At 57.1% G+C, this 25,311-nt stretch overlaps 2 protein-coding genes across 2 annotated transcripts; one reads left to right on the top strand and one right to left on the bottom strand.

The window, feature by feature from the left end:
* The first annotated feature begins 1,786 nt into the window (after positions 1 to 1,786).
* On the top strand, positions 1,787 to 20,520 carry NECAB3 (N-terminal EF-hand calcium binding protein 3). Its single transcript, XM_061125692.1, has 13 exons — positions 1,787 to 2,017; positions 2,073 to 2,097; positions 3,870 to 3,978; positions 4,942 to 4,967; positions 5,141 to 5,238; positions 17,293 to 17,429; positions 17,704 to 17,822; positions 17,945 to 18,024; positions 18,112 to 18,165; positions 18,675 to 18,787; positions 18,959 to 19,036; positions 19,527 to 19,618; positions 19,698 to 20,520. Exons 1-13 carry the CDS (start codon positions 1,787 to 1,789, stop codon positions 19,724 to 19,726), a joined length of 1,191 nt encoding a protein of 396 aa, XP_060981675.1. The 3' UTR covers positions 19,727 to 20,520.
* On the bottom strand, positions 6,448 to 7,589 carry ACTL10 (actin like 10). The gene has a single exon (XM_061127549.1). It carries the CDS (start codon positions 7,587 to 7,589, stop codon positions 6,450 to 6,452), a length of 1,140 nt encoding a protein of 379 aa, XP_060983532.1. The 3' UTR covers positions 6,448 to 6,449.
* Positions 20,521 to 25,311: the final 4,791 nt, after the last annotated feature.

The raw sequence follows: 25,311 nt of genomic DNA, 5'->3' as shown, positions 1-25,311 counted from the left end.
GCGGGGCTGCTCACCGTGTGCCTGATCCGGCCGCCCGCGCCCGAGCCCCCGCGACCCCCTGCGCCCGCGCCCTCGCCCGCCGCCGGGCCCGCCGGACACGCGCTCTTCCAGGACGTGAGTGGGGAGCGGGCCGGGGGTGCCGGCGCTGTGGTCCTGGGGGTGGTCAGTCTCGCGGGGTCGCTCCCGGTCTCTCTGGACTGCCTCGCACTGTCTCTCCATGCCCTCGCTCATTCTGATTTTCCCCGTCCCTATGTCCATGTGTCTCCCTCCAGGTTTGCTGGGGGCTCTGCCTCGGCCTCTGGGTCTCTCTCACGATTTCTCTCTTGTCCTCTGTTTCCGTGTGTCTCCCTTATCTTTATCTCGCTGCCTTTGTGTCCCATGTTCTGCCTCTCACTCTTTCTCTGCTTATCTCTCCTTGCCTCTGGTTTAGTGTCGCTGCCCCCGCGGCCCCCCCAACCCCAAACCACCCCGTGTATGTGTCTGGCCGGGCGGGGGCTGTCAACTCTTGGTCACGGGAGCGGCCACGGTGCCCCTCTCTGGCAGCCCCAGGCTGGGCTGACCCAGGCAAGGGGGCCTGGGAGAGGAAGCAGCCGTTCCCCGCCCCCCACCCCTGACTCCTGACCTGTGCTGACCCCCGACCCCCTCAGATCCCACCCAAGGGCTGTGGGATCCCAGAGTTGGTCGGCGCTGCCCACACTCACCCTCTGTGGTCTGTACACCCTCCCCTTGCCTGGCAGGTGGCCCTGCAGCACCCTGGCCCAGCCGGGGTCACTCACCTGCACCCCTTCCCCACCCTTCACCCCTGTGCGCAGCTGTCCTGTTCCTCTTGCGTCCCCACTCCCTAGGCCCCTTTGGGGTGGGAGAGGCTGTTCTGCCCCCTCCCCACTGCCCCTAGTGACTCAGCACCTTGGCCAGAGCCCTCTCAGCTGGAAGGGACCTGACCCTTCCATTTCCCAGATGGAAAAACCAAGGCCTGGAGGGGTGAGGATACGTTCCTGCTCACACACAGAGGCAGGGGCGCCCTAGGGTGTGGCCCTCCGTGTCCTCTGTGTTCACAGCTTAGAACCCCTCCCCCTCCCTCAGCCCCCCACCCCACCCCCAGCATGTCTGTCTGTCCTGGCCAGGCACCCTGGGTGGCTCTGTGACCCCGAGTGAGCCGGTGGCAGCCTTCTGAGAGTCAGGCTTCAGGCCAGGGAGTGCATTCATCTCCGAGAAAGCAGCCCGAGGGGAGGGGCACTCAGAATCTGGAGCTGACCAGGGCTCTCTGTCCAGGCTTTGGCCTGCCCCTCCTTGCCAGACCTGGTGCCCTCTTTGCTGGGTTGTTTTGAGTGACCAGGGAGTCTCTAGTCCCTAGGGGAGACAGGGACCATGTCTGGACTCCACTTTTGCTACCTCTGTTGTCCTTCCTGTCTGTTTCTCCATAAATACCATCTGTCCACCCTTGCTTTCTGTGCCTCTTACTCTCCCTGCACATACAACACATACATACACACACGGGCCTGCCCAGGACCGTCGTACTGAGTCGGCCCTGGAAGAGTTAACCCTGGGCTGTTCCCCGGTATGCTACTGAGTAAACAGGCACCCACAAAGGAAGGGCTAGCCACCACCTGCACGGCAGGGTCTCAAGAAGCTGACAGAGAAACAGCCAGGAGTGGGCAGAGTCTGGGACGAACCATAGCCACACAGCAGAGTTGGGGTTCAGGTCTGGGATGGGTGCCTGGGATCTTCCAGCCGCATCTTGGCCCGTCTCCCCACCTGCCTCAAGCTGGGACCGTTCCAAGGGCTGATGCATCAGAGAGAACTCCGGATTGACTTGGGGGTGTGGGAGCTGAAGGTGCAGAGAGCCAGCTTGGAGCACCCCCCACAAGGCCAGGCCCTGCGGGAGAAGGGAGCAAGCCATGGGGCCCGCTGTGTGCTCTTCCCCTTGTTGGAAAAGGCCCTGGAGGGCCGAGCTGGGCAGGAGGAAGGGAGATGCAGGGGGCAGGCCGGCCAGCTGGGGCTCTGTGGGTTTGGGGGGGTGGGGCTCTGGCCTCCCGGCTCCCAGCTCCCACCCCTGCCCTTTTGTCCTCTAGGTTTTCCGCCGAGCAGACAAGAATGGTGAGTGTGGCTTCCGCTGAGTCCCATGCTGGGGGTTAAGGGGCATCAGAGAGGCTCCGGGGAGGGTTTGGAGCACAGTTGAGAATGGAGAGAAATCTTGAGAGGATCCGAATCAGAAGAATCAACCCGGGTGTCCTTCTTGTAGGAAGTTTCTGTTTTGTATCCAATTTGGCAGGAGGGAGAGTGGAGGGAATGTGGTTTAGCCAGAGGCTGGAGGTGGGGGCTGACTTTCATGCAGTGTCCTGGCCTGGTGGGAGGGTACTTCCTGTAGATGACCTCCTGTTTTCCTCACCACCGCCGAAGTCTTCACCCCATTTCACAGACAAAGGAGCCGAGGCCCAGAGAGGTACAGCAGGCTGCCGGAGGTGCTGGGCCTTGAAACCCGGGTCTAGGGAATTCCCTTGTGGTCCAGTGGCTAAGACTCTGTGCTCCTGATACAGGGGGGCTTGGTTCGATCCCTGGTTAGGGAACTAGATCCCACATGCCACAACTAAGACTCTATGCAGCCAAATAAATAAAAATAAATGTTTAAAAAAAAAAAAAAAAGAAACCCGGGTCTATGCGATGCCTGGTTCCAGGCTCCCTCTGTGAGGGGCTTGGAAGGGTGTGGTCACGGAGCCAGGGCCGTGGGGGATTTTATCATAGATTCTTAGAGAGCTCAGTAACTTTCCATATTACCAACCAGCTGGATGCAGGGAGGGCGTGGGCAGGACAGAGCTAGGTCCAGGGAGTCAGCTCCCCTGATGCCCTGAATCCTGGGCAGTCTCAGCTGCTGGCCTGGCAAAATCTGGAAAGCTAAAGCAGGAGCCATCAGGGGACCTTGCAGGCAGGTTGCTGCCCACAGATGACTCAGAACAGCCCACGGTGCCCTGATGGGCCAGTGGAGGGTCTGAGTGGAGACCACCCGTCAAGCTTTGACCTCACCTTCACCTGGCCTCCTTGAGAGAGGATGGATGGGTCCCCACCCCTTACCTCTTCTCCCTGGGTCTCCTCAAATTTGTCTCAGCCAGTTGATCAGGGCACGTGGTCTCATTTGGATCACAGCATTCCATCTGGGGAGGGAGGCTCAGGCCCTCCCCAGCTCCACTCTCCCACCCCATGTGCTTAGAGACCTCACAGGCTGAATAACCGGTGCCTCTGGCCAGTGCTCTTATGCTCTTAGCCTCTGTGATGGGGAGGCAGCCTCTGTGATGGGGAAGCAGCCTCTGTGATGGGGAGGCAGCCTCTGTGATGGGGAAGCAGCCTCTGTGATGGGGAGGTCTTTCCCTCCTGACCAGTCTGCTGCTTCTTACCGGGGCCCTACTCTTAGGAAGATCACATCTGACTCCCTGCAGCTTCTCTGTGAAGGGCCTGGGTCCAGAGCACGGAGGTCCCCTCCACCCGGGAGCCACGTGGGCAGAGACCCAGCCCCAGAGACCCAGTTCCTCCAAGTGACATCTAGGCCCTGCCATGATCTGACTGTGCCCCAGGCTGTTGTTCATTTATTTCTCCATTTGGCAAACATTGAGTCCCTGCTGAGTGCCACATATGGACTGCTTTGTCCCTTGGGCACCTGCAGAGTGGGCCCTGTTGCTTGAAGTGGGCACCTCTGGGGGCCCCAACCCTTTGGTCCCCAATGGCCAGGCCTCCCTTCCAGCCCAGAATCCCATCTCACTTGGCTGGGTGGTTATGAGATGCTGCAAAGCCTTCAGGGGGCCTCCATCGGGTGGCAGGGGTGCAGCCAGGGCTCAGAGATACCGACTCTGTGCCCTGTGCCCACCCCCACCCCCCAGATGATGGGAAGCTCTCATTTGAAGAATTCCAGAATTACTTTGCTGATGGGGTTCTCAGCCCTGGGGAGCTGCGAGAGCTGTTCAGTGGTGTTGATGGGCATCCCGCTGAGTGAGTATGGGGGTTGGGGTGCACACGCCGCGTGTAGATGTGAGCCCAGGTTGTCCCTACCCCACTGTGTCCCCTGCTTGCTTGGGTTCCTTATGGAGGATGGGGGGGAGGGCACGGGGAAAGGAGTGCCAGGGCTAAGTGCCAGCTTTACCCGCCTACCTACCCCTTCCCTGGCTCCAGCCCTGCCCATCACACTGCTTCCAGCTGGGACCCCAAAATAGCCAGGCCTGAGTCACCACCTATGGTTCAGCCCACAGGTGCCCCCCCCCCCACCCCACTCCTGCTTCCCGCTGAGCGACCAGCGGATGCCTGGGGACAGCTGGGCCCTGCCTGCTCCCACCCATGGATGCAGGTGCTCCCACATCTCCAGGCCTTCGTACGAATTTGCTTGCCTTCTCCTGCTTCCTCACGTGGGTGCACATGTGTGCACAGCTATCCCTCCCTCTCACTTCCCCCTCCTCCCCCCTCCTTGGAAGAAATTCTAGGCTCCCATGCCCTCCCATTTTCTGAAGCTTGGGCCAGACCTTTGTCTGCACTGCTGCTACCTCACCATCACCAGATACACCAGTCAAATTCCTCGTCCTTCAAAGCCTAGCTTAGGGAGCCTCTCTTCCAGAAAGCCCTCCCTGACCTACAGATACTCCATGCCTTTTCTGCGCTTCCACAGACCTGACTTCTCCTTCCCAGCTCTAACCACTCCTCTCTGGCCTGTGTTCACATCTGTCTCCCCCAGCCTGAAATCCCCTTGGAGGTTGAGAGAGGGGCTGAATTTTTCTCCTTAGACACTGTTTGGTGGGCTGGTAGTACCCCATCTCTGTCCACTGAGCAGCTTAATGTGGGGTGGAGTCAGAAGTTGCCTCTGTGTCAGGCTGAGCTGGGCAGGGAGAGGAAAGGACCGCTGGCTTCAAAGTCAGTCCTAGTTTACCAGGAGGGTCTGAAGGACACCTTCTCTTTTCCCTGCAGCAATTTGGAAACGGAGAAACTGTGTGGTAAGTAGGCCCATGGGGGTGCTTGTCTCCCGGGCAGGTGGGTGTCGCTGGTGTTCTGATGGAGCAGGCTGGGCTGGGCTCAGGGTATAAGGCCTGGTTGGCTGCTGGAGAATTCTAGGTTTTAAATGGGGGGATGTACCCCAGGAACCTTTGAGTATCTCCTCTGCCCTCAGACTACTTCTCTGAACACCTGGGCGTCTACCGGCCTGTGCTGGCGGCACTGGAGTCGCTCAACTGTGCTGTGCTCACTGCCATGGACACCACCAAGCTGGTGAGTGGAGGGGCTGATCGTTGCAGCGGGGTGGCAGGATGAGGGCTGGGGGTGTCTGCTGTGCTGTGGGAGCCTCCATCATCGGACTTAGGGCTGTGGGGCTAGAGGCCTGGCTTCCACTTTCTGGCTGTGCAGCTTTACCTCTCTGGGTCTCAGTTTCCTCATCTGTAAACTGGGCATATTAATAGAACCTACCTCCAGACATTCATTGTGACAATTAAAGGAGAATGAAGGCAGGGAGTTTTGTCTGTCTTGCTCTCTGCCTGGCTCATAATAGCCACTTCATATCTGGAGCTGCTGCTGCTTTTATTACTGACCAGACCTGATTGTTTTGGTGTATCAAGCCCAGCTCCCAGCAGGGATGGGTTGGGGGTAGGGCATGCTCACACCCATCCACAGGCCCACGCTGGTGTGTAGAGCTTGGTGGGGGGGTGGGGGACAGCCCGAGGACATGCGTGAGTAGACAGGCATGTGTGCACCCATGTGTTTGTGTATATTATGGACATGTGCGCACAGCAGAAACAGTGCTCACAGCCAGGGCTCCGGGCCCTTGGATGGTATTTTTAAACACTGAAAGCTACCCTTCCCTTTCTGTGTTCCTTGTAAGAGATGTCTCCACCTCTCTTTGTCCCATAGCTCTGAATGAGGGGGCGAGGAGGGAGCAGTGAGCAGGCTTGGGATTGTGCCTGACCTCATTTTTACAGAAGGGGAAACTGAGGCTCTCTGTGAGTTAACAATGAGCTGAGGACAGGGCTTCCCCTTCTGGTTGCTTTCACATAGGGTCTAGTAGCTTTTCCAAGGGTCACCCTTTGGGGCCTGGCACGGGATGGGTATCTGAATGCTACATGATGAGAGGTTGGTATGCTATGATGACTTCCGTATCTGTGGCCTGGACACCAGTAGGGGCAGCACCTTCCTTGTTGCCATGGAAACAGGGCCTGGGGGTGGGCAGCTATACTGACATTCTCTGAACTGGCACTGGTTCGCGGGGATTCACACCGCAGCTCAGAGTAAGAGCCCCAGGGTTCCTGACCACCCCCTCCTGGCCCAGAAAGGGGTAGAAGGTGACCCATCACCACACGACTCTGCCGGCTGTAATCACTGAGGTTTTTATCTGGCACTCAATGCCTCTGACAGCTGCAGCTCAGCCTGCCCAGCGTCTGCCTCTGCAGCGCCCCCTTGTGGCACCACCCCTTCCAGTCCAGCAGGACTCAGTGGAACACTTCGTGCACCAGCCTGGAGCCACATTCCTGGTACATGGCCCGGGTCATCCAGGGGCACTGGAAGGTGCGCAGCGAGGCGACCATGGAGCCGCCCGTCCACACCGCTGTCCCGCGCCCAGGCTTGGCCACCAGGCGCGGCTGCAGTGTCCCACGGCATTGGGCCTCCAGCTCCAGCTCCAGGCGCTCAGGGAAGCCAGGGAAAAGCGTGGAGCCACCGGCCAGCACCACGGTGTTGGCCAGCCGTGTCCGTAGTGTCGCGGGCACCCTCTGCAGTGCCCGGAAGGCCAGGATGGGCAGTCCCGGCTCAGCCTGGCCTAGCAGACCCGGCTGGAAGAGGGGTTCTGGGCAGCAGAAGCGCTCGCTGCCAAGGCAGACAGAGCACCCACTGCCTAAGTAGAAACTGACTGGGTGCTGGCGGGCAGGATTACAGAGGTCACCCTCGAAGTCTAGCGACACGTAGCAGCAGCGCTTCTTGAGCTGTGTGATGACCTTGTGGGGCAGGGCCTGCAGTCGGTGATCAGGGCCTGCTGCCACCAGCAGGTCCCGCAGGTAGCGCGACAGGGTGCTGCCAGCCACATCCAGCCGGAAGGTGGCCTTGTGCCACGAGTGGCCCGCATAGACGGGCGTGGCGTGGCACACGCCCGCGCCCGCCTCCAAGGCCAGCCCGCTGAACGCGCCCACGGAGCAGAGCGCCAACAAGGCGGTGCTGGCCAGGTGGCACGCGGGCACTGCCAGGGCCTCGAACAGCAGCTCGGCCACCCTTTCGCGGCCCACGGGCGGCGCCGACGGGGAGTCGCTGACGAGCACGGGCCACTCCTCCGGGCACACCCGCAGGCCGCCCACCAGCAGGCGCTCCCACAGCCCCTCCAGCGCTTCCCAGTCCACCACCACGCCGTGCTTGATGGGGTGTGCCCGCGCCACGCCGCCTGCCAGCTCACAGCCCGGCGCCCCGGGCAGCACCGGCCGGTCCCAGCTGGGCACCAGGCTGGAGCTCTTGAGTACCAGGCGTGGCTGCTCCTCTCCCGCGAAGCCCGCCTTGGTGAAGCCGGAACCCTGGTCCACGACCACCGCGACGTGGCCCAACGAGGACAGCCGGCGGACCCGGCGACTATTGGCCAGCGAAGCCATCTTCGGGCCGGCAAGCCCTGCAGTCAAAACCTCGGCCCCCGAAGGCTCGGACCCGCCCTCGGCCTGAGAACCGCGTCTCAGCTGGCTTCGATGAAGGCCCGCCTTTCAGCTCGCAGCTCTACCTCCCGGGCCCACGTCCCCCACCTTTCTGGGCTCAGTTCTTGGGCCGCGCCCTGTGGTCCCGAGGTCCCACTCTTCTGGCCTGAGTAGAGGTCTCTTCAGCCCTTGACTTGGCTCCGCCCCTGGGCCTGAGGCCCGGCCTTCTGGTTCAAGAGTCAGGCTCCTCCCTCGCTGGGCCCGGGCCGTCTCGGGCCGTCTTCCCCCTCTTCCGGCTCAAGGCCCCACCCTCTCTCTGAGGACCCTCCTCAGCGGTGCGGCTCCGCCCCCCTAAACTCTTGCTTAGATGGATGATGAGAGGGGCGGGCCAAGTCCTTGAAGAGATTGAGAAGCCTTCAGGAGCAGCTCTGGGAATAAAAGGCCTTTGTGGCGATATTATCCAGACATCTGTTCCCCTTGGGGACCCAGGAGTCCAGCCCGACCCTTGAGCCTCCAGCGGTCTCCTGGCACGTCTCAACTGGGCATGACCAAAGTACTGTGGTTCCTAGTGGAGGTGGGAGAGGGTGGTCAAAGAAACAAGGAAAAGAACTTGGATTGGATTCATTGTGACCTCAGTTCTCAGCATCTGCTGTGCTTCCATAGCCTCTACCCAGATGAAAACGCCCAGACCCAGCCTGTCTCCGGGGACAGGGCCACTGGCAATGATTTTGACACCCAGGGTTGTGGCCTCAGCCACCCAGCTGTGCTTAGCGTTTATGCTCAGTCGTGTCCGGCTCTTTGCGACCTCATGGACTGTAGCCTGCCAAGCCCTTGTGTCCATGGAATTTTCCGTGGAAGAATACTGGAGTGGGTTGCCATTTCCTTATCCAGGGGATCTTCCCAACCCAGGGATTGAACCTGCATCTCAGTCTCCAGCATTCTCAGGCGGATACTTTACCACTGAGCCACCTGGGCCCAGCACAGCCAATTTAACTGCTTCCCCCAAACCACTTTGATGAGCTCTGGACAAACGTGCAGCCTCTCTCCTCTCAACGCTGAAGAGAAAGCTCTTAATCACCGATCTCCAGCCACCCTGAAGATCTCTTTGAGCTTAGCTTTCAAGGGCCCAGGTAGCCCACAAAGGGATCCTACCTTCAGGGGCTTACAAACGTGGACCTGAGTTTGTGACTCAATTCTGAGGCTGCCTTCACTGTGTACTGAGTGAGTCCGAATCTCACCCTGGGCTCAATTACTTCCTCCAAAAGGCAGTCATGCCCCCCACCCCCCCCACAGGAAACAGGCCACGTCATGTCTCTGCAGTCTTTTTTTTCTCTTTAGGACCGTTATGGTTGCAAGTTGAAGACCTATTCAGGTGAGCTTAAGCTAAAGTATGGATTTTATCACAAGAGCCTTGTATGTTTTATATATGCTAAAGGCAAGAGTGAAAACAGGCTTTAGGAAAATACTGGAAGCAGGGTCTGGCTGCCAGGCTGTGGGGGACCCAAGAGGTGCATTGGGCTCTGCATTGTGTTTATATTCTTCTCAAGACTGGCTTCAGCCTGTGCATGTTCCCAAAGAAAACATTGTCTCCTACAGTTCCTGAGGTGGAGGAGGGGACAACAGAGGGTGAGATGGTTGGATGGCATCCTTGGCTCAATGGACGTGAGTTTGAGCAAACTCCAGGAGATAGTGAAGGACAGGGAAGCCTGGCATGCTGCAGTCCATGGGGTTGCAAAGAGTCAGACATGACTGAGCAACTGAACAAGATTTCCTGAATTACAGACCCAGGGAAGGAACTGAGAGGACCGGGCTTGGGCCAGTTGCTTATGCCAGGAGATGTGGCCACATTGAAGAACGTGGTTACCTTGATTGCAGCCATGTGGATGGTAGGAACGGGTCAGTTCTCACATGGCAGTGGGGGAGGGGTGACGGGTACTGCGACCTCCAGCCTGATGCAGGCAATGTGGTGTTGACACTGACAAAAGTGTACCTTCAGGAGAAGTTAGTCGTACCTGTGGTTTTAGTGAGCTGGGACCTTCACCCCTTTGCATCGCACCCCCCCACCCCCCGCAAAGGGGCATTTTGAGATTGGTTGCCAGCGGAAAGCAGGCTGCAGGTTCGGCAGGGCTGGAGTGGACAAGAATGACTAGGGTCTGGCGCTGGGTTTGGGACCCAGGAGCGTGAGAAGCAGCCGGGTCCTGCCCACAGAAAGTGTGCCAGGCCTCTTGTGGATGAACTAGGGAGGTGAACCTTGAATCGAAGACCACAAGTGACAGTATGACCAGAGCAGGAGTGAGAGTGGAAGTCACTGAGACGCCCCAGAGGGGAAGACAGGCTGGGCATCTGGGCCTGTACATTCCAATAATAGGTCTGGGCATTGGCGAGCCAGTGTGAGCTTATGAGCAGAAGTGTGAACTGCCCTACAGATAAGTGCTTTGGAAGAAGCCTCTTTGGCTGCAGTGTGGGGAAGAGGATGGGGTGGGGTAGGTGGGGAGACGGTGACTGAGGTGCCTTGGGGGTCATCAAGCACAGTGGGGTAGGATTGAGGGGTCAGAGGACCAGGGACCCCAGTCTCTCCTCCTGGGTGCTCTCACAGGCAGGATGTGAGTCTAAGGCTCAAACTATGCTGACCTTGGACTTTCTCAGTTCTTCCCCACGGTGGTGGCTTTTTGCCTGGGACTTTCCCTCAGTTAGGAAAGAATTGTTGAGTGCTGGAGACTCTTGGACTTGCCTGGCCTCTGCTGGAAGCAGGCCCCTCCTCCTCCTAGTGTGGCCAAGCCTGACTTTGCCCAAGCTCTCTTCCGTCGGATCTGCAGCCCTGGTGGCGGGATCTGACCCCGGCCAGGAGTCGCAGGGAGAGGAGAACCCTCCCTCCACTGTGGTAGGGTGCCCCCTCTCCAGTGCGGCACATTGGTTCTGACACTTGGGTCAGAAGAAAGGAGAAAGCAAAACCAGCCTTGGCCCCAGGCCACGGCCATGGCTCTACCCCCCGCCCCCCCATTCGCCTGTTCTTCCCTGTCTTGCTCTGGGCCTCAGTTTCCCCCACCCCGTCTCCACGCCCCGACGCTTCAGACCGGGCTACAGACGCCAGCGTTGCTATGCGCTCTTTATTGGACCGGACCAGGGTCCGGGAGGTCCGGGCCAGGCACTCAGGGCCGCGGGCGGGGGCAGCGGCGCCGCTTGCGCGGCTGCTCCTCGGCGGCCTCGGCCTCGCAGTCGTTCTCGCTCTGGGTCAGCAGGCGCGCGTAGAGCCGCTGCCAGCCCTGCACCGCCTTGGCTCCGCCCCCCGCGCCGGCCCCGCCCCCGGGGCCGCCCGCCGCGCGGCGTCCCTCCTCCTGCAGCCGCGCGTCCAGCAGCAGCAGCAGGACGAGGATCTTCTTCATCTCTCGCGCGCGCGCGCTCTCGCGCCGCTCACCGCCGTCGCCAGCTCCTCGCAACATGGGTGCCGCCGCCGGGGGCCCCGCGGGGGTGTCCGCCGCAGCCTCGCTCGCCCGCGCGGGCCGCGCTCTGGGCCCCGCCGTTGCCTCGGCTAGTTGCTGCCGCTTGTCCAGGGGGAAGAGCAGCACGATCTTGGTCTGGGGGTGGGGCAGGGGCGTGAGGGGAACGAGCTCCGCCCGCCTGCCTCCCGAGGACCCTCACCCACCCGGGTCCTGTCTCCCAGAAGCCTGCCCTCTCTTGTTTCCGGGGTGCCCGCTGTCCTCCCAGCCTGGATAGGGGGAGGTGGGGGAGGCAGGCACCCTGCTCCATCTCCCAAGACCCCTGCCTCCCCGCCTGGAAACCCTCACCCACCCCAGGCTGACTTCCTGACACCTGACTCCGATCAAGTTTATGAGATTCCCCTGTCTGCCCTTCCAGCCTTGATGCTGGGACCCTTCACCCACCCCGGTCCCGGCCCAGGGCCTCATGCCTAGTTGAAGAGAGGGGAAAGTAACACGTTTTGAAGCTGGGGAATGGAAAGCGGAGGTGGGGGGGTTGGGGATAAGGGAGCCTCAGTGGCAGCCGCTAGGGCTGATTCACCATGCCGAGACTTCCACCCATCTGTCCCGGGTTGGGAGAAACATCTCCTGCACACCCTCCTAGGCTCCCAAGTCTCATCCACCTCCTGGTTTCTGGGATACCTGCTCTCCCTTCTGGGTTATTAGGACCCCATCCACACCCACGTGGGTTCCTGAGACCCTCAGCCACAACAGGGGTTCTCTAATGCCTTCCATAGGGGCTTCCCTGGCAGCGTTAATGGTAAAGAACCCGCCTGCCAATGCAGGAGACAGATGAGATGTGGGTTCCATCCCTGGGTTGGAAAGAAATCCCATGGTCAGAGGAGCCCAGTGGGCTACAGTCCATGGGGTTGCAACCAGTCGGACACAACTGAAGCTGCTTAGCACACACACGCAACCCCTTCCATGCCCTATGTGACCTAGACCCCCAGCATCCGCTCCTGCCCACCTGTCCGGGTCTGCCAAACCCCACCTGCCCCTTGTTCCCTGGACTCACACTGGGCTTCTTCCACTTGAGGTGGTTGAAGAACTGCCGTTTGCGCTGGGCCTTGTCCATGTCAGGTGGCTTCTCTTTGCGGGCCTGCTTGGGCACTTTGGTTCTCTTGTGGGAACTGTTGTTTCCCATGGCAGGGCTGGTCACCACTGGGGACCCCAGCCCATGCTGCCTCTGCCCTGCCCTCTGGCTGGGGGCCCCCCGCCCTGGCTCTGTCCCAAGGACCACATTGTGACCTCATGGGTTGACCTCATCAGCTCCAGGCTCCGAGCTGCTCCTGCCAGAACACACAGATGAATCTTGACTCCATTTACTCTGTGACTTCTGGCTTTGGTTTCTTAGTGTAAAACTGGGCTAAAGATTAGTGAGGTGATGGCTTGTAAGGTGGTTAGTGGTGGTGGTGTTCAGTCGCTCAGTTGTGTCCGACTCTTTGCAGCTCCATGGACTGCAGCGCACCAGGCTTCCCTGTCTATCACTATCTCCCAGAGCTTGCTCAAACTCACGTCCATCGAGTCGGTGATGCCATCCAACCATCTCATCCTCTGTCGCCACCTTCTCCTCCTGCCTTCAGTCTTTCCCAGCATCAGGGTCTTTTCCAATGAGTAAGTTCTTCAAATCAGGTGGCCAAAGTATTGGAGCTTCAGCATCTGTTGTTCCGATGAATATTCAGGGTTGATTTTCTTGCTGTCCAAGGGACTCTCAAGAGTCTTCTCCAGCACCACAGTTCTAAGCATTAGTTCTTTGGTGCTCAGCCTTCTTTATGGTCCAACTCACATCTATACATGAGTAGTGGAAAAAACCATAGCTTTGTCTATACAGACCTTTGTCGGCAAAGTGATGTCTCTCATTTTTAATGTGCTGTCTATGTGGTCATAGCTTTTCTTCCAAGGGGCAAGCATCTTTTAATTTCATGGCTGCGGTTACTGTCCAGAGTGATTTTGGAACCCAAGAAAATAAAATCTGTCACTGTTTCCACTGTTTCCCCAACTATTTGCCATAAAGTGATGGGACCAGATGCCATGATCTTAGTTTTTTGAATGTTGAGTTTTAAGCCAGCTTTTTCACACACCTCTTTCACCCTCATCAAGAGGCTCTTTAGTTCTTCTTCACTTTCTGCCATTAGATTGGTATCATCTGCATATCTGAGGTTATTGATATTTCTTCTGGCAATCTTGATTCCAGCTTGTGAGTCATCCAGTCCAGCATTTCACATGACATAGTCTGTATATAAGTTAAATAAGCAGGATGATAATATACAGCCTTGTATTCCTTTTCCAGTTTTGAACCAGTCTGTTATTCCATGTCTGATTCTAACTGTTGCTTCTTGACCTGCATACAGGTTTCTCAAGAGATAGGTAAGGTGGTCTGGATTCCTGTCTCTTTAAGAATTTTCCACAGTTTGTTGTGATCCACACAGTCAAAGGCTTTAGCATCTTCAATGAAGCAGAACTTTTTCTGGAATTCTCTTAGTTTTTCTATGACCCAACAGATGTTGGCAATTTGATCTCTGGTTCCTCTGCCTTTTCTAAATCCAGCATCTGGAAGTTCTCAGCTCATGTACTGTTGAAGTCTAGCTTGAAGGATTTTGAGCATTACTTTGCTAGCTCGTGAAATGAGTGCAATTGTATGGTAGTCTGAACATTCTTTGGCATTGCCTTTCTTTGGGATTGGAATGAAAACTGGACCTCTTCCAGTCCTGTGACCACTGCCGAGTTTTACAAATTTGCTGGCATGTTGAGTGCAGCAGCTCTTTAACAGCATCATCTTTTAGGATTTGAAATAGCTCAGCTGGAATTCCATCACCTCCACAAGCTTTGTTTGTATTAATGCTTCCTAAGGCCCACTTGACTTCACACTCCAGGATGTCTGGCTCTAGGTGAGTGACCACACTATCGTGGCTATCCAGGTCATTAAGACCCTTTATGGATAGTTCTTCTGTGTATTCTTGCCACTTCTTAATATCTTGTTAGGTCTTTGCCATTTCTATCCTTTATTGTGCCCATCTTTGCATGAAATGTTCCCTTGGTATCTCCAGTTTTCTTGAAGAGATCTCTATACCATTCTGTTGTTTTCCTCTTTCTTTGCGCTGTTCATTTAAGAAGGCTTTCTTATCTCTGCTTGATATTCTCTGGAACTCTGCATTCAGTTGAGTTTATCTTTCCCTTTTTCCTTTGTCTTTCACTTCTGCCGGTTGCAGGGTGAAGGGCCTGGGGAGTCTGTGGCCACGGGCACTCGGGAGTGGTGGTGCCATGGTGAAGATGCTACTTGAGGCCCCGGCATGCTCCCTGGCTGCCTGCAGGGGGCCGCCCCCTGGTGAAGTCACTCTCCCCTCGCCACACCTCGCAGGCTGGCAGGTGGGCAGTCTCGCATGTGCTGGCGAGTGTCCGAGGGTGTGTGCTGGACCCAACCTGCCACCCTGTTTGTACCTCCATTGCCGCGCCAGGGACCATGTGGGTCAACCCAGAAGAGGTGCTGCTGGCCAGCATGCTGCGGATCACTGAGAGAGCCAACCCCTGCTTCATCCTGCAGCTGAGGAAGGGGCACACGGGTGCTGAAGGCGGACGTGGCGGCAGACTGGTGGTATGACAGTCTCTACGTGAGGGGACTGTGGGCTTAAAAAAAAAAATCCACAACCCAAAACTTGGGCAAAAACAAGATGATGGAATAGAGGGACATGTGCTCATCTTCTGTGAAAATAGCAAAATCACAACTAGCTGTTGAACAATCATCGGCAGGAAGATTCTGGAACCCACCAAGAAAAGGATACCCCACGTCGAGGGACAAAGAAGACGAAACAAGACAAAAGGAGGGCACAATCATGTTAAAATCAAATCCCATACTGCCTGGTGGGTGACCCACAAATTGGAGAACAATAATGCCAAGAAGTTCTTGCACTGCTGCAAAGGTTCTAGGCCCCACATCAGACTTCCCAACCTGGGGATCTGGGAAAGGGACTAAGAATCCCTAGGGAATCTGACTTTGAAGGCCAGTGGGATTTGATTACAGAACTTCCACAGGCCTGGGGGAAACAAAGACTCTTGGAGGGCCAGCCAAAACCATGTACACCAGGACCCAGAGGAAAGGAGCAGTGACCCCACCAGAGATTGAGCCAGATTTGCTTGTAAATGTTTGAGGGTCTCCTTCGGAGACGTGGGTTGACAGTAGCCTGCCACACGGACAGGGGCACTGACAGGAACAGTTCTGGGAGGCGCGTGTTGGCATAATTCATCTTGGAGGTTGTCAATAGCTCCACCATAGAGCCCACAGACTCCAGGACTGGGTCACCTCAGGAGAAACAACAGGGAGGGAAGCAGAGCCCCACCCATCAGCAGACAACTGGAGTCAAGATTTACTGAGCTTGGCTCTGCCCTGCCGAGCAAGACCCAGTTTTCCCCGCAGCCAGTCCCTCCCAGCAGGAAGCTTGCACAAGCTTCTTATCCTCATCCATAAGAGGGCAGGCAGAAGGAGCAGGAGCTACAGTCCCACAGCCTCCAGGGCGAAAACCACAATCACAGAAAGCTAACTAAAATGATCACATGGATCACAGCCTTGCCATGGTAAAGGGGCTTGCGTAACTCAATGAAACTGTGACAAAACACGGTCCATTGGAGAAGAGAAGGGCAAACCGCTCTAGAATTCTCACTTTGGGAACCCCGTGAACGGTATGAAAAGGCTTCCTGGTGAGGAGAGAGGAATTTCTGTGACCTGGGTTTGCATTCTGACTCTCACACTCGTTGTGTGACCTTGGCCAAGATAATCCACTTCTGTAGGCCTCAGTCTTCTCATATGCAAAATGGGGTCAGTGATGGTTCCTGTAAATTACTATGAGGATTAAAATGAAACTGCTTGGAAACAGGGCCTGGCACATAATGGGTGCTAGTGTCAGCCAGGTTCTTTGTAAGCAACAGAAACTGATCAGTCACCTTAAGCACTAGAAAGGGAATATATTGGACGGATTTCAGGAAGCTCAAAAAATGGCCAGGAAGTCCAGTGGCTTGGAGAAAGCACTGGCCTGTGTGAGAATGAGAGGTCTCAGCAGTAGCCACTCTGTCTCTGCCCGTCTGATGGCTGAACTGAGGCGGATCATGGGCAGGAGACGAAGCCCTCGACGTGTGATGCCTCTGAGGCCCCTTGGGGTGGGGGCACCTCAGCTGCCTGGGATTCCCACCCTGGACCGAGTGTGTGTATGGGGCTGAGGGAGGTGTTGGTGAGGAGATCCTCAGGAAATCTATGACTGTTAGATGTACAAGTGGGCAGGTTTCTTGTATTATGTTTGACCAGAAACAATGGCAGTGTGGCATATGGGATCTTACTTCCCTGGGCCCCCTGCACTGGGAGCACAGCGTCTTAATCTCTGGACCACCAAGGAAGTCCCGTGACAGCGGTTCTTTATTGAGAACTTAGGTACCAGATAGTAGGCTGAGCCCTATGTGGGAAATAACTCATTGGAGCCTCTTAGCAGCTCAGTGAGACGGCTGTTACCAGCCCCGTTTTATAGGCGAGGAAACTGAGGCACAAGGAGATGAAGGTAGTTGGGGAGTCTGGGCATTCTGAGTGGGCAGCACAGGGCCTGGCAACAGTCAGCCTCCTTTTCTCTGCCTCTCTTGGCAAAGGCTGGGGGAGATGGCAGTGTAGACAGGGCTCAGCGCTGGGGTACGTGACCCGCTGTCCTCTATCTACAGCTGCTAGTAAGAAGTGCTCAGTAAATGTGGGGTGCGTGGATGAGAGATTGAATGAATGGATGAATGCCAAGATTGTGAGTTTGGGGCCAGCTGGTGAGTATGGGGCCATATCACACCATCATTTTGCCTCACGTGTCAAAATTGCCCTGCCCCAGTCCCCACCCACACACAGTCTAGCTATGTCCGGGGCCTTACTGGCTGAAAGTGGTGGCCGCAACAGGGAAGGGGCCTTGAGGCCCAGAGAATGGGACACGCTTCTCGCTGTTGGCCTCATCCCTCCCAGTGAGAGGCCGGGCCCAGACAAGGACGGGGTCTGGGGTTTGCTCGGCCCCCAGAGTCTCGGTGTCGTCCTGTTTATGCCAAGTCTGCAGGCCCTCTGCTCTTTGCGCTGCCACTGGTGCTCTGATGGGCAGGGGGTGGGGCACAGGGGGCAGCTCCCCATTCAGAAATACATACTTGGAGCCGGGAAATGCCAACCATGCCCCCCTCTTCCCCAGGAGTATGAGCGGGCCTCCAAGGTGGACCAGTTTGTGACACGCTTCCTACTGCGGGAGACGGTGAGCCAGCTCCAGGCCCTGCAGAGCTCGCTGGAGGGGGCGTCAGACACTTTGGAGGCCCAGGCCCATGGCCCGCGGTACGTGAGGCGCTCGGCCATCTGCGGGTCCAGTTCATGAATGTCTGTTATCTCCGTGTGTCAGGTCCCTCAGCTTCCATCACATTCTACAGTTCTGGCATCCCAGAGCGCAAATTGTTGTTCTTAGGCAGGGAGGTCGGAGAGGGCGAGACGGCGTGGCTGGCTTTGCAGCTGGACCTCAATATCCTGAAGCTTGGGGCCAGGCCTGTTCTGGGGCCCCAGTGCTTGGCCCCATGGGTCTGGGAGCAGTGGACTGACCCTCCACTCCCCTCAGGTCAGATGAAGAGAGGGTGGAGGTGCCGAGCCGGCCCCGAGGCAGCCGGCGGGCAGGACGCAGGGCCCTGCGGAGCGTCAGTCGATCGTCCACCTGGTCTCCTGGCTCCTCCAACACAGGTGTGTCTGCGGCGAGGTGGGAGGGCATGGCATCCCCCGGGGGCCCCAGCGTTTGCTCCTCCACCCACCCTCAACTCATCCTGAGAAGCCCCCAGCCTGAGGGGCCCGTGCCCGCCCCCCAGGGCAGAGCTCCGAGGCCGAGATGCAGTGGCGGCTCCAGATCAACCGCCTCCAGGAGCTCATCGACCAGCTGGAGTGCAAGGTGAGCACGGTGCCGGGGGAACTGTCTGGAACCTGCACAAGCCAGGCCCACACTGGGGGCCTGGCCTATGCACTGCATCCCTCACAGGCCCCCCGGCTGGAACCCTTGCATGAAGAGGAGCTGAGCAAGGGGCCCAGCTCGGTGAGTCTGGTAGAGGGGCCAACAGCTGGCGTGGGGCCGGGAGGGGGCCGTGAAGTGAGGAGGTTCACGTAGCTACTGTGTCTTGTTGATACACCCCCTTCTCCAGGCTTGGCCCAGCCTTTGTTCCCCGGGCCTGGCGGGCAGGTGTGGGGTTCTGGTCGTTGCTTCGTGACTCTGCTTCTGTCCCTCCATGGGCATCAGCGTCCCTTGCCTACAGTTCTGAAGGCTGGGTGTGTGCAGCAGTGTGGACAGAAGCTGAAGGGGGCGGTCGGAAGCTGTGCGGTGCTGCAGGAGAACCAGCCAGTGGCTGGAGCGAGGCAGTAACCTTGGCAACAGGAGGAGGAGGATGGAGCCAGGAATGCTGGGGGCCGCCTGGGGGCAGGAGCCTGACCTCAGGGCTGGCTGGGTCTGGTGCAGGCCAAGAAGGGCAGGGCCCTCCTGAAGGCCACAGCAGGCCCTCACCCGCTGCCCTGCCCTGCCCCAGCTGACCAGGCTGCTTCTCTTGCCAGCACATCCTTGTGGCCCAGAGGCAGGTGCAGGTGGCTGAGGAAGCCCTGCAGGACTTCCGCCACGCCCTGTGCTGCTACGTGGACTTCACGGGGTCCCAGAGCCACTGCCTGCAGTGAGTCCTCAGCTGGGTGCTGGCCAGCCAAGGTCGGGGGGTGGATGGGCAGGGAGGAAGGCTGGGCTGGGTGTCCTGGGCCAGGGCTCTCCTTAGACACCCCTGGTGAGGTGGGCAGGGGTGGTGGCAGCCCAGGCCTGGCCTGGCCTGGCCGTCTCTTTGGCCCTGCAGTGTGTCTGCCCAGAAGATGCTGGACAAGGCTTCCTTCACCCTGTATGAGTTCTGGCAGGACGAGGCCTCCTGGAGAAGGTAGGAGCGGTGGTCTGACGTTTATTGTGGGACCTCGAGTGAACCAAATCTGGGTTCAAATCATCTCCTAGTCACTGGCTCTGTGACGTCAGGAGAGTTACCTAATCCCTCTGAGCCCCAGTGGCCTCCTTCTCAAAATGGGAGCGATGCTAAGTCCATTCTCTTGTCACCCTTACGAGATGAGATGTAAAGAACTGAACACAGTGCCAGGTGCCAGGTAGGTGCGCGGTGAACACGCACAGCTCCCACCGTGCCACACCCCATGACACGTGCCTTGTGTGTGACTGCATGTAATCCTCATGGTATCAGTGATGTGGACACTACATCCCCATTTCACGGAGGAGAAAACTGAGGCTCAGAGCCACTATGAGGAAGGACTGAGATCTGAAACCAGGCAGCAGGACCGGGTGGGAGTGGGGAGCTTTTAACCATGCGGTCCTGGTCACTGGGGACCAGCTCCGGCCTTGGTCCACTCTGCGGCCCTCCCCAGGCACCAGCAGTCCGCCTGCAGTAAGGCCTTCCAGCGCATCCTCATTGACCATCTGCGGGCTCCAGACACCCTCACCACTGTGTTCTTCCCAGGTGGGCGGTGGCCGCCAACCCTCTGGGGAAGGGCAGTGGGCACCTGGATGGCCTCTGACTCCCAACCTCTGACCCGCAGCCTCCTGGTGGATTATGAATAATAACTGAGCCTGATCTGCACAAACCAAGGACTCCAGAGCCCTGCCTGCCTCCTCCTGGAGCTTCCGGACTGGTCAGCTCCACTCAGCTCAAGACCAGGACGCTGCCACCTCCGTAATTGGGGCCTGGCTCTCAGCCTCCCAGAGCCAGCTGGTGGAGAGTCTCACAGCCCAGGGGTCAGAGACTGGGCTGCTTCCTTCCTCTTTCTTTCTTTAACAGTGTGTTTTATTGCTTATAGCTTCGGCCTCTGAGATACTCTGGTATTTGTCTGGCCTCAGGAGGCCTGGATTCTGGTCCCCTCTGCCCCTGCCTTGCTGTGTGACCAGGGCAGGTCCCTTCCCTCTCTGAGTTGGCCCTGGGCTGTCTGGCTACCTAGTGGGTGCCTGCTTTCTTCTTGCTGTCTTGGGACCAGGCTTCTGCTCTTCTGCAGCCAGACGCAGGGCCAGGGCTGATGCTCAGGAACTGTCCTCCACCCCCTGCCCCCAACCTCGATCCCCAAGACTGGGCTGGATCAGTCTGCCGTGTGGGCAAAGGACGTAGGGGTCCCTACCCCCTTCCTGGGCCGGCAGGCTCCTGACGATTTCAGCACCTGTGGCTGCACCAGAGCCCTCCGGAGGATCCTGGATTGGTTTGCATGTTATTTGCATATTATTTGCATGCTCATTCCCACCCATAGTCAGGGCACTATGGGAAGCCCCAGGGTGACCTTGCTAGGTAGCAATAATTTGGGCCCAGAGTCACCTGCTGCCCCCAGATACCTCTGAACCCCAGCCCAGAGGCAATAAAGGCAGTGGTCACCTCTGGCATCGCTTCCATTCTCTCTCTCTCAGCAAGAACTCCTGGTCCCCGTGCCTGTGGATAGTGGGAACTTAATCATGGCCAATCCAGGTTCCCTCAATTCAGGACCTTCTCACTCCACAAAGCCTGGTTCTGAAGTCTTTCCTGGGAAAGGAGAGTGGACATGGGCTCTGCCAAAACTCCCCTAAAATCCTGGGGGTTCTAGCTTCACCCCCTTCCTTTACCAGCAAGGTGTGGTATGAAGGTGGGGGTAGACCACAGAGCCCTCTCAAGGCCCAAAGAGCATGGCTGACCCCTGTGAGAAGACCTGTCCCCAGATAGAACCTCCCCTGCCCTTCCCAGCTGGACTTGTCACCAGCCCTGCTGCCTGACGGCGCCAGAGGGCAGTTCCGGGAGGATATTGGATGAGTCTGTCCTCCCAGCTACTGGACCTCCTTCGAGCCTTCCTGAGGGAAGGGACTGGGGGCATGGAGGGAGCTGACTGACAAGAAGGCGGGTGGGAGAGGGCTCCCCAGGTCGTGGGCCCTAGCAGGGAGGCACACGGCCGCACAAGAGCACAGGCTGGCCCCTTGACCTGGTCTGGAGGGTGTGGGGTCAGGAGCATTTAGGCAGAAGAAATGGACAAGCTGAGGCTCTGAGAGCGGGGAGAGCTTGCCTCACTGAATGGAAGGGAGCCCAGAGGTGGGCTGGTCAAAGCCAAGGCAAGGAGGCAGCAGGGCCTCGAAAGCGCTGCATCTCGCAGAAGCTGCGGTAGGCTTTAAGGAGCGGCTGGCCAGTGCGCTGAGGGCCATTTCACCAAGGCACCTGGCTGCCCTGCTGGTGCCAGTCGTGGCTGGGCTCTGGGGCACGGCCAGGAAGGCAACTCGGACAGGGCCAGCTCAGGATAGATGCCCTAGGGTGGGAGGTTTCTCCCCGCGGATCCCTGTAGGAGTTCAGACTTGCAGGGACAGACAGCTGCTCCCACTGGCCCAGCTGCCCAGGCCAGGAACCAGCACAGGGGTCTCTGGGGGCCCCTGGCCAGTAGGCTATCACACTTCTGGACTCCTGGCAGTTCCTAGAAAGTGCTGCCAGCACCTGAGTCACTCAGGTCTGGGTGGCTGGAGGAGGGTCAGGGTCGTCTTGTTAGAGAAGCCCATCTAGGAGGAAGTAATCCGGCTGTCTGCCTGGTTCTGATTCCTTCCGTTTCCTCTATGAAAACAGCACCAACAGCAAACCCTCAACACTAAAAAACTTCCCGTTGCCTCTGAACAAAGATGCTGAAATTCTTCAGCTTAGGCTGACATCTCTCAAGTGGGTGCCTGCTTCATCCTGTGATGGAGTTCTGAAGTTAACACTTTTATTTAAAAAAAAAAAAAAAGATGGGCTGCATCCTTCCTCCCTGGCTGAACGTTCGGAAGGGGGAGGGTCAGTCCTGCAGGGTCTGAGAAGGCCGCTTGGAAATGGTGATGTTGGCTGAGAGCTGTGAAAGAGGAGTGAGGGTCTCCAGAGGTGAGGGGTAGACAGGCAGGGAGAATGTTCCAGACAAAGGGAGCAGGAGGAGGAACAGTGGAGTGCAAGGGATGGGAGGGGGGCAGGGAGACCAGGTCAGGGGGACTCCGAAAGATCAGCCTCTCAGGGAATGGGGAGCTGGGCGTCACCAGACAGGGGAGTGCTGTGCGCAGGTGTGGAGCTGGACAGGAGGAGCCTGGAATTCCAGCTACAGGGAGAACGAAGTTCTGAGCTGGGGCTCTGGGGGCACGGAGGGCCCCAGGCCACCTCGTGTGTCTACTGAACTCTCAAAAGGCCACATTCATTTCCATCCTGCCATCCCTCTAGGCTCCCAGGTCTCGGCCACCTTCATCTCTGGTTGAGATGACTGCGGCAGCTTTTTCGCTGGGTTTCCCTTCTGCAGTCCATTCTCCAGAAAGGAAAGACAGGGGTGGGGGTGGGGCGGGGCTGTTTTCAGACTTTGCCATGGTGACCACACCCTTTTGGCTAAGACCTTTCAATGCTTTTAGCATCAAGATTGTCTGATGTCTCGACTTGGCATTCAGGGCTCTTAGCAATCAATACCTACTCCTACTATGTGCAGCCTCCTCTCCCTAAAACACTCCAGCTGAGCTGGGCTATTTACAACCTCGGTCACTCCCCTCGAGGCCTTTGTTGCCTCCCGCTCCCCACCCCGTCCACTGCCTCCTTAAGCTTTCAAGCAGCAGGTCAAAGCCATCAGGTCTGACCCGCTTTCCCACTCCTGGGCCTCAGTGCCCCACTCTCGTTGGCTCTTCAGCTCATTTCAACAACCACTCGGCCCCTGCTTTGGGGATGGTGAAATGTCTGAGGCTAGTGACAGCATCCGGGTCAAGAGCAGGCAGAGTAGTGAAGCTGGGAGATCCCAGCTCCTCCTGCCAGCTGCCACCCCCACCCTTTCACCCACTGCCTGCACCTGCCTCCTCGCCTTCCTCCCACCTGTGCTGGTGACTCACCTGCACACATCAAAACCTGGGGCCTGGCTCGGTGCCAGGCCAGGTGCTTGGCGAGACAGCAGCAGTCTAGGTGGCTTCCATTCCCCTCCAGCTCTCAGAGAGAAACATGCACACACATCAAGTCCCCTTAACACAGACTCACAACAAAAGGCCTTTGAGAAGGAATTCCCTGGCTGTCCAGTGCTTAGGACTCTGTGCTTCCACTGCAGGGGGCATGGGTTCCATCCCTGGTCAAGGAACTTAGATTTCTTCACACACCTCGAGGCGTGGCCAAAAAATGCTATCCTCGAAACGAATACTATCCGAGGAAGACATCAGGCTTCATGAGGGATGCTGAGACAAAGGTGAATCCTCAAGGATGTCACATACTGGCAGAGAGAAGCAGGTTGTGATGGCAGCCAGCGTTTACAGGGGCTTCCTGGGTGGTAGTGGCGGTGGTTTAGTCACTAAGTTGTGTCTGACTTGTGACCCCATGGACTGTAGCCTGGTGGACTCCTCCGTCCATGCAATTCTTCAGGCAAGAATGTGGGAGTGGGTTGCCATTTCCTTCTCCAGGGGATCTCCTGACCTGGGAATAGAACCCGGGTCTCCTGCACTGCAGATTCTTTACTGACTGAGCTACGAGAGACCTGAGGGTGACTCCCATATGATCACATTTCACCTCACAACAGCCTGGTGGCGAAAAGGCACCATTAGCGTCCCCGATTTACACGGGAAGAACCAGAAGCTCAGCAAGCAAGCGCCTGCTGTGAGTCACACAGCTGGGTCTGCCTCCTGGCACTGACAGCTACTTGCTGTCAAACGTGAACAAAGGTGAGCTGAGCAAAATCTCCCACTATCTCCAGTAACGGAGACCAGGATAGGGCTGGAGGACAGTGGCAGCTTTGACGAGGGAGCGAGGCCAAGCCCTGGGGCTGCGGGAGAGCAGAGGACACAGCAAGAAGATCCACGGAAGCATATCGCGAGGTGGAGGGCGGATCTGATGTGGGTTTTTCAGAGGTCAGCCCTTGCTAGGTGGGGATGCCGAGTCCTGATAATTTCTGGAACTCTCTAGGTGGCGCCCAGAGAAAGTCAGCTGAATTCATGAGGCAGATAGGCAGCCTCAGAAAAGGCTGGTGTGAACGGGAAGGGGAAGGGTTCAGGGGTCTGCTCCCTGGACAGGAAGCTGGCTTGTGGAGGGAGGCAGCAGGTCTGACTCTGGCCACAAGAGGGCGCCTGGCACCAGGCAATGAAGCCTCTCCGGAGGTGTTGGGTGGTTTGTTGCTGGTTCCCCAAGGGTCTTGGGAGGATGTGGAGGAGGGGATACACTCAACTCACTGCCATGAAATTCCAGCACCAGGAACCAGCACAGTCGGGCACGATGGTTTAGATCAATGCATGTCTGCTCATTCTGAGACTGTATCATCTCAGGCCAGTTATTTCTCTTTATACTGAGTTAGTAGGGTTCTTGACTGCATTCTTGGTAAAATTTGGAAGGGCTCTTTCCTTGAAACCTACCTTCCAAAAGAGGACAGCTCTTTTCCATCTCCTTGTCTATGTCAAGGACCTGTACAGCAATGCTTTACTCATTTTGATTCATTTAATCTGCTGTTCAATAGTGCACAGAGTATTTATTTCAATGACTGTATTCCCCTATCTTCAAATCTACCTAGTCAGTCTCTTACTTTCTGCTATTTTTTTCTAGCACTATCTTAAGAGGTTCCATAGGTATTTTATATACTGTATCTGATAATAACAGTATCTGAAGTCCCGGGGGGGTCTAAATAAAAAAATTTTTTTTTCTGTTCAGGAAGCACTTTATTGTTTCTCCAAGATTAAGAATTTAAAAAAAAATTCCACTGACAGAAAATCTGCACTTTGAAAATCTGCATTGCTTTGCTCAACTTCTGAATGTTGATTTTTGCAGACATATTTCTCTCCAATCATTCCACCCATGATTGATGGATCAGTCTTAACTTCCAGTTTCAAAACTTGGCCTTTACTTAGAAAGCTCTTCATGACCTTTCCTTCTTTTTTTGGAATTTAGGCTGTGTTGGGTCTTCATTGCTGTACGTGGGCTTTCTCTAGTTGCAGAGAGCAGGGGCTACTCTCCAGTTGTGGGGTGCAGGCTTCTCACTGAGGTGGCTTCTCTTGTTGCAGAGGGTGTTGCGCAGGCTTCAGGGGTTGCAGCACTCGGGCTCAGGAGTTGTGGTTCACGGGACTAGTTGCGTCAAGGCTTGAGGGATCTTCCCAAACCAGGGATAGAACCCATGTCCCCTGCATTGGCAGGTAAATTCCTAGACACAGGACCACTAGGAAGTCCCTAGGACAGGTTTTAATCCAGTCAGAGTAGCT

Source organism: Dama dama, chromosome 23 (genome assembly GCF_033118175.1).
Source record: "Dama dama isolate Ldn47 chromosome 23, ASM3311817v1, whole genome shotgun sequence".
Classification (NCBI taxonomy): domain Eukaryota; kingdom Metazoa; phylum Chordata; class Mammalia; order Artiodactyla; family Cervidae; genus Dama; species Dama dama.
This window is presented reverse-complemented; position numbering and strand designations above follow the sequence as displayed.

What these genes read in the sequence shown, in the direction of transcription:
- NECAB3 (XM_061125692.1), top strand. Translation starts at nt 1,787, where the DNA reads ATGCATCAGAGAGAACTCCGGATTGACTTGGGGGTGTGGGAGCTGAAG. An exon ending in GCCCAGGCCCATGGCCCGCG is followed by an intron (nt 17,430 to 17,703) that starts GTACGTGAGGCG and finishes CACTCCCCTCAG; the next exon opens with GTCAGATGAAGAGAGGGTGG. An exon ending in TCCTGGCTCCTCCAACACAG is followed by an intron (nt 17,823 to 17,944) that starts GTGTGTCTGCGG and finishes CCCGCCCCCCAG; the next exon opens with GGCAGAGCTCCGAGGCCGAG.
- ACTL10 (XM_061127549.1), bottom strand. Translation starts at nt 7,589, where the DNA reads ATGGCTTCGCTGGCCAATAGTCGCCGGGTCCGCCGGCTGTCCTCGTTG.